The sequence below is a fragment of the Scatophagus argus genome, chromosome 8, assembly GCF_020382885.2.
Source record: "Scatophagus argus isolate fScaArg1 chromosome 8, fScaArg1.pri, whole genome shotgun sequence".
NCBI classification, from domain to species: domain Eukaryota; kingdom Metazoa; phylum Chordata; class Actinopteri; family Scatophagidae; genus Scatophagus; species Scatophagus argus.
In genome coordinates this window covers 26199120-26211651 of record NC_058500.1, presented here as the reverse complement: position 1 = coordinate 26211651, position 12532 = coordinate 26199120, and the positions used below count along the sequence as shown (strand labels likewise).

Here is a 12532-nt window from a genome sequence, read left to right as displayed (position 1 = left end):
TCCAATCAGCATAGCCATTTAGTTGGCTACACCATTGATTTGGCATGTTCGCATCCCACAGATAACATCAGAGAACATTAAGTACCACAATCTTTACCATTTATCTGAAAAGTAGATTATTCAATATTAATCATAATCTAAAATTTTCGTTTTGCAAACCCCTAACTATATCCATCTATAAAAAGTCAGTCAAACAACAACAACAAAAAAAAAATCACTAAGGACTAACTTATGTACAATAAACAACATTTATTTAAATGTACAAAATACGATGAATGGGCAGTTTAATCTTCATCTTCCTCTTCTTCTTCATCTTGGTTGATCTGGAAGTAGCGCAGCTCATAGCTCTCCTTGGTGTTTGCCACAACACGCAGCCAGTCACGAAGATTGTTCTTCTTCAGGTACTTCTTGGTCAGATACTTAAGGTATCTGCAACAGAGAAGATAAAAACAGTGGGGACAGGGATTCCAGTATCCCAAGTTATTCAGTCAAAATTCAGTATGTTGTTAGTTTAGTACCATTTCACCATCAATGTCACATAATATTTACTTTCCTTTGGTTGTAATAACAAATTTTACACCAACACATTAAATAAAACATAATTTCATGCAACATCGTGTTTGCTTGGCTATATTTGTCATTTGTGCATGATTTCATAAAATGTACAGTTTTTTTCAGAAAATTTGTGCTTTCGGTAATGTGAATAAAGTGAAGGTTATCTCTTCAAATGCTGTGTTTGACCAATAGTGTAAAAAATTGAGTTTATTGTGACAGAAAAGCAGTACATCAGAGACAATTAAGAAACTGGAATCAGGGAATGACATGAGACTTCTTGTAAACTTGAAATATTTTTGAGTCACTTATATGGTAAAGTTTGATACCACAGATGTAGGTACATGGTATGCCAACTGTACATTTTTATACCACAGCATACTGGTTTGATGGAAAGCAACCCTAATCACTGCATATATGACATGTGGCACAAAACAGTTGTCGTGACTTTACAGCTTCAAATTTACAATTCAAGTATCAATCTTCTCAGCTCCCATCAAAAAAGCACATACAAGTAGAGTACTCCAAAGAGTTTGATAAAATAAAAAAAAGAAAAGAAACAAATATAACTTGTTAAAGAGTGACAAACAAGAGGTGTGACCTGATTAGATGGAAGCTCTGCAAGAGCTAAACTTCTCTCAGATGACTGAGCTAAGTTTATTAAACACTAATGCTTGTGTATATTTATTTCTTACCACAGATATATGTACATGAAAATACATCTGTGAAAATATTCAACTTCATGCAAATGAGCTCGGCGGCCCTTCTCTTGAAAAGCAACGTGCCACTTACAGAATGCAATGCGTTTCACATAGTGAATGTAAAGCATATCCTGTAGACACAAACCTTTGGCGTGCAGCTGTCACGTTATGACTGTGCCGCTCTGTGTAATCTGTGCATGTGTAAAATGGAGTGAATCTGAGATACAGGTGATTTACCAGCCAGTCTCCAGTATGGACAGGGAACACTCAAAACTGGCCTATTCAGTCTCTGGCCAGTCGATCGGTGCATACCTACCCAAGAGTTCATAGTGCAGTTTACCATATAAACATGTGTATAATTTCTTACCGTTTGGAGAAGGGCACCTCAGAGGACACTGTAATCTTGCTCTTGCTCCTCTCGATGGAGACCACACCACCACCCAGGCTGCCGGCTTTCCCGTTCACCTTGATGCGTTCCTGAAGAAATTGCTCCTGGAAACACAATTGTGAAAACAGCACACTCTGAAGGATTACCTAACACAAATATTAATTCTATTAATTGGTTTTCATACTGTAATAACATTCATTTCGGGGAAAATTCAGCATTCATTTGGATTACGGATAAAAACACATTAAAACATTTTTTTTTTATTATGTGCTTTTATTATTTGTAATTAGTTACCAGTTTTAGCACTGTATTTTTAAAATGGTCTGAATAATACTGACATAAAATACAATACACATTCTATTTTGTGTTGTTGAGTTTTAAGACAGTGGGTTATTGCAATGAGGCCAACAATTGACATAACATTTGGGGGCAGCCGTGGCCTAGAGGTTGAAGAAGCGGCTTGTGATCGGAAGGTTGCTGGTTCGATTCTCCCACCGGATGGGCAGGAAAAATTTGAGTGTGGTGGAAGTGATAATGTCCCCACTTAAAGGCACTTAACCCTTGCTAACCCCCAATATATGCTCCCCGGGCGCTTGGTGCAGCCCACTGCTCCTGTGTGCATGTGTATGTTGCATGTGTGCGTGTTTCAACTTAAATAAAAATAAATACAGAAAAATCCCATCAAAGACTTAGAACCAATTCCGCAACTGCTGGATTTTAAATGAACAATATGTTTTGATTGGCTACCCACAGAAATCACGCATCCAGCAGCTGAACAATGTCAAGGATCGGTACCATGTTAGTTTGGATTGTTTTGATAGGACAAGTCGTTAACAAGTGTCCTCCGTATGTGGCTCACCTGCTACATGAAAATTCAATCACAGGTGAAAAAAACTTAAGTTGCATTTTTGGGTGACACATATAGAGCTAGAAAAAATAGAAAAGAAAGATGCAGAATGGGGAAACCCGGTGTGCATGCAGTCAGTGACCAGAGGTAAGAAGTGATATGAAGAGAAAAGCAAGGAGCTGTATGAAGTAGTTTGGGACTTAACACTAAATAAGGTAAACAATAAACCTGGCCCATATATGGAGATTACATCTACATTACTGACTGGCTGTTAGCAAATAAATCAGACAAACAACAACATTTTCCACACCATGTATTACATCACGAGTTATGAATTAGGCTGCCTTGCTTTCTGTGAGGTAGAGGGTGGTATTCAAGAAGGTCACTGTGACCTTCTTCTGTATGTTTTGCAAAAAGAGTGAGAGATTCGCCCTCATTTTGATCTATACAGATGTGTATACCAGCTATATCTGATGAGTGTTACCACAACCTGAAGTGTTTCTTTACTCTTTAAGTTTTATATTAGCTTTTATTTTGTTTTTACGATACCTGCAACGATACCTGTTCCAATCATCAACATTGTCTGCCCTGTGTGCAGCCCCCAGCACACTCACATGCACTATGAACCATGATAATCTTGTAACAATTATATGCATCAGTCTTTATGGAAAAATTAGACAGGAATACTCATGTCAGTGGAAAACTGCATACTACACAAAGTTTATCCTTTGCCTCTGATCAGCTCCTTAAGCAGTAGACTGCTAGACTCTCAGTGTAGGAAGGAGCAGGTCCTTCATTCTCACTGCTGTTAGACTATACAACTCAACAATCTAGTCCTCTTTTCCTCCCTTATGAGGACCTGTATATAGCTGTATATTGCACTGTGTTCACTTGTAAATTGTTATTATCTCTATATTTTTTGTAACTGTGTTTGCACTCTTTTTCTGTTCTTGTGAGCTGCCACGGCAAGTGAATTTCCCCACTGTCGGATCAATAAAGTTCATCTTATGATACTTTGAAATCTGCAGACAAGAAGGAAACAGTATAGGTTAAGTAGAAGGCAGTATATCACTGCCTTCTAGTGTGTTTTCAATGATGCAAACAGACAATGCATGCTGCTGCCTGCATGTCTATGTCTTGGAGACCTTTGGTAACTTTGATTTAGGTTTGACAGTATTTACCTTGAGTTTTTCATGGTAATCAAACATGGTTTGAATGATAATTAAAAATTTAGATAGTAAAACCACAATAAATTCTTGATGGTCAGTATGCCATCAAACTGTTAACCAAATCACGTTGACTGTATTTAATTTGTGCTAAATAGACTAAAATCATGAACATCAGATGAGTGGTGGACTTACAAAGTTGGCAGCATCCATGATGCCATCTTCAACAGGATGGGTGCAGTCCAGTGTGAATTTCAGGACCTGCTTCTTCTTTTTACCACCTTTGGCGGTGTTGGGCTTCTTCTGTTAACAAAACAACACTTTACCTGGCTGAACAGTCAGGTTAGCAGTTAGCTAAAGAAAAACCTGAACTCCTCCCAATTCTAGACACGTAAATTTAGAGCGTCACGACAGACATAATTTCAAGCACATGGCTGCTTAAATTAAAAATGCGGTAAGGATCCACACTTTCATTAAACAGCAACGTGTTTTCAACGTTGTGAAGCATCGATGATAAATCCTTTTAGCTTTTATGCTTAAGAGCTTTGACTTTCCAGAAGAAAAACAAACCTCTCTATGAGTATTGTTTTAATTCCATCTAACGTTCAGATGTCAAAACAACAAAACGTTGTCTCACTGGTTATGAACCGCTTCTTTAACTATTAATTTGCTCAACTTGCTAGACAAACCGCTGTCTTTCAGCAGTTCGGACACGTTAGCAGAGTTAACAACGTGGTGGGCTGGAAATCCGCCACTAGCTCCAAGTTAGCTGTAAGGCAGCTCCAGGCCACAGACAACCCCAGCTACATATATGATCATAAAAGCACTTAAAAGGCGAACTCAAACCCTGCATTTTGACCATGATCGTAAGAACATCACTGCCGTACCATGTTGTTCACTTCTCTGGCTTTCACACAGGGAAATCTGCAAACTAGGTGGATATATCAACACACGATTTTACTTACAATAGGAGCCATGGCGGAGAAGCTAGCAGAAAGAAAGAGCAGGTTTTGCGCATGCGTTACAAGTCAAACACCGAATTATTGATTGAATCCGTCCATCTGTGATTAAGATTTTTTTCCTCACCTTTCTCAACTGAGATTGTCAGAAAATACTAAACAGCGTGTAGAATGGAAATACATCGGAAATGAATAGGGGTTGTCTTGCCTAAATCAAATAACGTTTGTTATCTGTGTTTTTGCACTGTCCTTGCAGTAACCCACACGGAAAGGAAATATATGAACATATATCCAAATATATGCAGAATATATGTTGCATATATGCCATATTTAGGGTCATATATGTGCATGTATGTAGATATATAGGAAATATGTGTGTCATATATGACATATATATCCACATATATGCCACAGTCAGGTGCATATATGTCATACATAATTCCTATGTATGTAATGTATTTAATTCAACGCAGATTGAGGTTTGCAGAATAAAATTCAACGTATAAGACAATAGTTTTTGATTGTTTTATTGCGTGCAGCAATTTTTAAAGTGGCCTCACTCTCTATCATCTGTCATCAACTCGATCCATATTGGGGCGACGGGCGAACTACGGACTCATAAAGCCGAACCGAGACACCCGGTTGAGAAGGCTATAGGGCTCGAAAGTGTGACGTAGCGGAGTGGGGAGATCGCAATGCATTGTGGAATATGCTTGCAATTGAAAAGTGTGATTACGCCGGCTGCATGCGAGACGCTGCTCTTGTGTTCTGTCGTTTTAGCAAGCTAAACATGGTGCAAACGTGCTGTGTCGTTAACTGCCACAATCGTTAACGTGATCGCTTCGGTAAAAAAACGATGGGGCGAGAGTTTTCTCATTTCCAACGTGGAAGCAAAGCCAATGACCTCGGCTGATCCTGGTAACTCCATGCCACTGGCCACTGTTTACATTCATAAAAGTTTTTCCTCTCTTTTGCTGGAATTTTGCTACATCACGGCCTAACAAATTAAGTTCATTACAGTAAGTGGACTTTAAAATATTTTATGCAACCTAAGATCGTAGTGTTGTCATATATTCCCCCCACGATAAAGAACATTTCAAAAAATATCCACATATAGTTGACAAAACATAAGTATATGGTTCAGTAAGGACGTTCATTCTAGACCTTGGAAACACTATGTATAACATAACAGATTTAAAGGTACAATTACTACATTTTTGGAGCTTTCAATTATATCTCAAATCTGTAACAGGAAGTGGAATAAGATTAAATAATCAAACAACCAAATGTCTGTATCTTATTCAGTCCCCTGAAAATGGAAACTCAGTCTTCCAGCTTATCAGACTGGATGGATAGATGTACATGATGCAACAGCAGAGCGGCACTGTTGTTGCATCATGCTCTTTACACCTTTTTCACTATACAGTCCCACATGGAAAGAAAATATATTAACATATATTTTCCAACATATGTCTTTCAACTATATGTACATATACATACATATATGCACACATGTATGTATAGCATACATGTAAATAGTAGGGGGGCAATTTCAAATATGTGCATATATGTTGAAAAATATATGTAGCATAGATAAAAAACATATAGGTTCATATATTTTTTTTGCCATGTGGGATGTGCAGGATTTTCTTTAAAAAATGTAATGAAAAAATAGTCCCTTTCAATAATCATTTATGACCCACTCAAAGTGTTTGGTCTGCATGGACTGTGCCCCCTGACTGTACTGTATTTCCTTATTTTGATGTATTCTGGATCTTTCGGACCATTTGGACAGTGGTTGTGTAGCCCCCAGTCAATAGCAGTGCACATAGATAAGAAAGTGAAACTGATAGGCCTTATCACAGAATTAAGTCTCATTAAGACATGATGTAATAATGAATACTATTTTAGACAGACATATAAATAGATATTTTATTGATCCCAGGGTAAATTCAGTACTCCTATTCAGTAGCATCAGTACAAAGACAAAAAACACAAATCAGTAAGCATTAAAGTATAAAGTACAAAAATATAAAGTATAAAAAAAAAAATAAAAACAATAATAGAATAAAAACAGTCCAATGCCATACAAACAATTAGGCTTACGGCCATACCACCCTGAACACGCCCGATCTCGGAAGCTAAGCAGGGTCGAGCCTGGTTAGTACTTGGATGGGAGACCGCCTGGAAATACCAGGTGCCGTAAGCTTTAGGGGCAGTCGTGAATCAGCGGTTAGGGTGTCGGACCCGTAACCGGTGGATCGCTGGTTCGATTCCCCGTACTGGTGTCCATGGCTGAGGTACCCTTGAGCAAGGTACCTAACCCCCACTGCTCCCCGGGCGCTGCACGCGGTCGCCCACTTTGCTGTGTGTGTGCACGTCACTTGGGTGGGTTAAATGCAGAGCACAAATTTCGTTGGAGTGAGTTCCCTCCAATGACAAAATACGTCACTTTCATCTTTCATTCTTTCATTGAGTGAGAAAGTAATGAAGAAAATGTGCAATGTGAACCAACCAGTCACACAGTCCAATTCCATCCTCACAGGGAGAAGTTGAGCCGTAGCCAATGGCCTGAGGGACAATGGACTTCCTCAACCTGTCTATTGAGCAGGACAGAGACAACAGCCCATCGGTGAACGTGCACCTCTGCCTATTTATGGCGCTGTGCAGTGGATGATGGACATTGTTCATTATTGATATCAAATCAGATATTTTAAGTAATATCTGTTGAATACATTGTAAGTCATACAGCAAGTCTGACAGGCCTACTTGCGCAGTAGCCTAGCCTAATAGTTGTCATGTTTGATTGTTTATTTAACCTGCTGGTAGTTCCAGTTCTTGATTCATTTGATATTTGCCCCCACAGACTGCACACCCACCCACACTCACACACACTTTAGGAACATCAAGTAGTGTGCTTGGGTTTGTGAACATAAAGAAAGTTTATGGACCTCATGGAGTACCTGCAAAAGTACTCAAAGCCTGTGCTGATCAGCTCTCAGCAGTCCGTATCAAAATCTTTAACATCTCCCTGATACACACCATGGTACCACCCTGTTTCAAGTCTGCTACCGTAAACCTGAGTAACCTCAGCAATTACAGGCCTATCGCATTAAGATCAGGGGTCGTTGTGTTTTGAGAGGCTCATGTTACACCCCATCAAAACCTGCCTCTGGAATGTCCAGGAACCTCAGTAAGAATGCCCATAATCAACTACAGTTTGGCTTTTAACACCATCATCCCTGACATCCTCATAGACACGCTAGCTGCCCTGGAGCCCCCCTGCCACACAGGCCTGTATTAAAAACTACCTCACAAACTGCTTACTGAGTCTGTGCCCACAGCTCCTCCACCCTCATGCTCAGCACTGGCTGTGTGCTGGCATACTCCTGTATGTCATCTACACCCACAACTGTACTCCCATCCACCTCACCAACACAGTAATTAAATCTGCACACAATACCATGTGGTGGGGCTCATCACAGGAAGAGACGAGATGGCTTACAGGGATGAGGTGCAGCAGAAAGAGTGGCGAGTCAGGAACAACCTGACTCTCAAAACCAAAAAAACTAGGGAGGTGGTCATGGACTGCCGCTCTCCACATCAAAGGTGATTGCATGGAGAGGGTATCCACCTTTAAATTTCTGGGGACTGTGGTGCACTGGCTGCACAGCAGCTGACAAAAAAAAGCTGCAGAGAGTTATAAAGTCAGCTGAAAAGACAGTTGGCTGCATTCTGCCCTCCCTCGATCACATTGCCAGCTCTCGATGCCTCTCCAGGACCAGAAAGATCCTCTCTGACCACCTCAACTCTGAACACCACCTGCTCAGCCTGCTACCCTTGGAAGGAGATACAGGAGTATCAAAAGCAGAACATACAGAAAACAACTTTTATCTGTGGGCTGTTTGGATACTCAACTCCCACACAAGACACTAACTTTCCTCACGTTTTATCCAACATATATTCACTACCTCATTTTAGTTTTGTTTTTTTATTTATATGACTGACTGGTCAGGGCTACAGTGTCAATGGATTTCAATCGATTTTACAATGTGACCCAAACCCACATTGACAGCTGCCAACAACCACCAACCCCTGAAGTTCACTGATGACTCAGCTGGATGTATCAACAAGGGTGATGAGACTGAGTACAGGGCTACAGTGGACAACTTTGTCACTTGGTGTGTGCAAAACAATATGCAGCTAAATGTGAAAAAAATCCAGGAACTGGTAGTGGACCTGAGGAGGACCAAGGCTCTGGTGACACCTGTTTTCATCCAGGGGACCGCTGTGGACATTGTAGAGGAATACAAACACCTGGGAGTGTACACAGACACTCCTGTTGTTGTGTATTACTGGTGTTACACAACACTTACTCACTTGAGTGATTTTCATGCTAAACTTACAATCGTTTAGCATTCGTTAAACTCCACTAGCTAGCTTAGCCTGTTTACTCGGGATGGCTTCTCTATCTCTCTCACTCTTGTGCTCAGTGTGTCAGATGTTTAGCTATTCCTCTGCCTTCTTTAGTGAGAACAGTAAATGTAACAGTTTTTTTGCAGCGCTGGAGGCAAGGCTTGGTGAATTAGAAACGTGGCTCTGCACCATGGAAACAAAGTCTTCAGTAATTGTAGTTAGCCAGCACCCAGCAGCCGCTGCAGACCGGTCAAGTGTAGCTCCTTCTAGCCCACCCCCGGTAGCTGGATTCAGAGCAGGCAACATTGATCCATATTCAAAATTGCTGCCCAAGGATAAGCGTAAGTACAGAGAAACTGTAATACATCAATGGTAATGACACTTGAGGTCACCAAAAGAAACATTGAGTTGGTGTGTACTTTTGCAAAGACTGTTGGACTCCATAGTTTTCTATGGATCAAGCCACCCCGCAGCATATCAAACAGACACCGAGTCTAAATTTGTTAAGTTCGGATGATCAATAAGCTCCGACAATATCATTTGTGCTTTCAATACTGGAGAGATTTAACAGACAGGTTTCATACACATTACTTTTTGTTTTCTTGAACATTTCTACTTACCAATCCCGTTTCTGATTAAGGCGTTTTTTTTCTATGATGCATTATGGCTGTTCCCAGTCCAGAAGAGAGCTCTCTTGTCGGAGCCTGAGTGAAAGGAGCAACAGCGTGCAGCACACACACAAGGCGGAGAAAACGGACAAAAACGTGATTAAACTTCACCACACTCGATGCCGACAGGGTTAGTTGCTGCAAGTGCAACAGGTCACCTGTGTGGATGGAAACATGAGCAAGCTGTCGAAAACATCTAGGGAAAGTACATCACGTATTTGCGCACAACCACAGTTTTCAACAGGCATGCTTGGAGTTCATCTGTATTTGGCTTAGGCGGAGTTAACCAAGTTACGAAAAAGATTTAATGAATAACAATAGCTGTTAACCAGCTGACTGTTGTGGGTGCTTTAATAAATTCGATCCGAAATGGTTTGTGGCTAAAGGTAAACTAACACACAGTAAGAATACTGAATACTGTCAGCATTCAGCTTATTTTTGTAAAGAATGATGTATTATCAGTACAATTTCCACATTAACTTATAGATAGCTCAATAAATAATGATAATGCATCATATTTTACTGGTTATATCCTGAGTAAAATCTGTGACAGTACTCTGATCTGAGATCAGATAGGCATAGTGAATTTATAAACTCTTCCAGAATTTGTAACTTTCTTGTTAAAGCTGCAGCTACAATGAACCAACCCACCCCTCTGTCTACTGCTGCTGGTCCAAGCCAAAGCCAAGCCCAAAAGGGCTTTACAATGCAAGTGGTAGTTCATTTATATACAGTACATATGATAAAGCAATGTTAATGTTTTTTTTCATTTGCTTACTCTTCTATTTTTCCTCTTAAAACAAATAAAAAAATACTGATAAGAATATCAATAATAGTACTGGATTGATAAGCAGTACTGGTAAGAGTAGTAGTACCGCTAAAATCTTAACAATAACCATCCCCACTGTGGACTGTGATAAACAGTGGAAACAAGACAGAAGAGGGTACTGTCAAAGTGTTGTACTTGTTCATGTGATAACTCTGCTGATGGAAGGTTCTGACAGACCCATAGTTACCATACTAAAAATAAAGCATACAGAATTTTAAGTGAAAAGTTAGTAGGTATAAAGCTAACACTTCCAAATACCATACTGAGTGAAAATTCACCATGTTCTGTATAAGTAATATTAGGTCGGTGTCATGCTGCTTTTGGTTGGTTCTTAAGCATTAGCATGGACAATGAAATATAGAGTAAATATACATACAGTATGTACAAAAACTGACCAAGACAATCTTCCAAAAACAGTGTATTCATGGACATTCTTCATAAGAAAACTTTTCTGAAATGTTACCCAGTGAAGGTTTCATTGTTAAAAAGCTCACAAACCTTAACCTTCTCTCTTTGCCTTATTCGGGTTTACCAATATAAAACTCAGATTTGGTTTCAAAGTCTGACATGTCGAATGACGCATGAAAATGAAAGGAGAAAAGGACAACTAATGATTTACATATATATATTAAATAGTAACAAAAACATAGATGAGGCTACAAAACAGACAACTCTTCATTTCTCCAGTGATACAAATCTTGTAATTATCGATTATGCCTCATGACAAAGTTTGTGACTGACGAATTTTAGCCTGTAATGTCACCTATTGTTCCCTTTGCCACAGGATGCACCAAGTCATCCTATGCTCAAGAGCTACTAGCTCCAGAAGATTTCAAGCAACTCTGATTTTAGTGGATACCTTTTGTGTTCTGTGGTCCATTTTCTTGGGACAGCTTTCACATCTTTGAACAGGACAAAATTATAAGGCACACTCAACAAATATCCTGAAAAAATTAAGCTTTGTATGTTAACTGTTGTTTAAAATCAACCCTAAACAGGCAGCTCCCGTTGGAGCTATGAGGAAGTGATGGCTTGACATGAAGTTCTATATTTAGCTCAGGTGTGGAGAAACCAGATTGATTATGCTGCAGGAGCTGCTTCCTTCTGTAAAGTATACTAATACCAACAAAAATATTGGGAAGTGGCTGGTTTTCAGGGGTTGGCCCTTACTGCCAATGAAGGGAAATCTTAATGCTTCAGCATACCAAGACATTTTGGATAATGCTATGGTTCCAACTGTTTGGGGAAGGCCCTTTTCTGTTTCAGCATGACTGCCCAACTGCACAAAGCAAGGTCCATAAAGACAAGGTTGGATGAGTTTGGTGTGAAGAACTTGCCTGCACAGAGCCTGGCCCTCAACCCCACTGAAGACCTTTGGGATGAGCTGCAATGGAGACTGCAAGCAAGGCCTTTTCATCCAATATCCATTCTTGACTTATTGCTCTACTGCATGAATGGGCAAAAAATCTTGTGGAAAGCCTGTCTAGAAGAGTGGAAGCTGTTGTAGCTGCAAAGCTGTCTATGTATTTAGAATTCAATGCCATTAAGGTCCTTGTTGGTATAATAGTCAGGAGGCCCAATTGTTCTGTCTATATAGTGTAGTTTTCAGAGAAGCCTTTCAAGACAACACAGTAAGAAATGAAATGAAACAAAGAGAGACCTGATCCAAAACTGAACCAAGGATACAACCACTTGTCCTTTATCTTGCATAATTCAACAAGATATACACAGATCTGAGAAATGCAGCAATAAAACAGGAGATGATCAGAACTAAATAGACTTAATTATTCTGACTAGGTTTGCCTATGTGTGGGAACAGATTTTGGACAATAAATAGACTGGAAAAGTACACTAAAGCAGATGTCTGACTGCTATTTAAAGAAGAGCTTTTCAGTGGAGTATTCCTTTCAGCATTTAGGCTTAAACATTGCTAAATTTAGGAATAATGAATTTTGACTAAAGTAGGGATAGTGGTGGCAGGTTCTTGAAAATATTGATAATCTCAT

General features: G+C 39.7%; 1 protein-coding gene, 1 long non-coding RNA gene and 1 pseudogene across 6 annotated transcripts; 2 read left to right on the top strand and 1 right to left on the bottom strand.

The window, feature by feature from the left end:
• Positions 1-234: 234 nt before the first annotated feature.
• On the bottom strand, positions 235-4710 carry LOC124064033 (60S ribosomal protein L22). 4 transcript variants are annotated; one of them, XM_046398223.1, is made up of 4 exons: positions 4620-4710; positions 3850-3957; positions 1621-1745; positions 235-429 (listed from the first exon to the last, which is right to left on the bottom strand). In XM_046398223.1, exons 1-4 carry the CDS (start codon positions 4629-4631, stop codon positions 285-287), a joined length of 390 nt encoding a protein of 129 aa, XP_046254179.1. In that variant the 5' UTR covers positions 4632-4710; the 3' UTR covers positions 235-284. The 4 variants fall into 4 exon arrangements, with proteins under 4 accessions (XP_046254179.1, XP_046254180.1, XP_046254182.1 ...); XM_046398224.1 differs by having other exon boundaries at positions 3850-3954; positions 4620-4646; XM_046398226.1 differs by lacking the exon at positions 4620-4710 and adding an exon at positions 4542-4559.
• Positions 4711-6713: 2003 nt separating this feature from the next.
• Positions 6714-6822, top strand: LOC124064051 (annotated as a pseudogene).
• Positions 6823-9270: 2448 nt separating this feature from the next.
• LOC124064034 lies at positions 9271-12443 on the top strand. Of its 2 annotated transcripts, XR_006844205.1 has the most exons (3): positions 9271-9370; positions 11776-11819; positions 11872-12443. It is a non-coding gene; the product is annotated as an uncharacterized LOC124064034 (long non-coding RNA). The 2 variants fall into 2 exon arrangements; XR_006844204.1 differs by lacking the exon at positions 9271-9370 and having other exon boundaries at positions 11632-11819.
• The last annotated feature ends 89 nt before the right edge of the window (positions 12444-12532 follow it).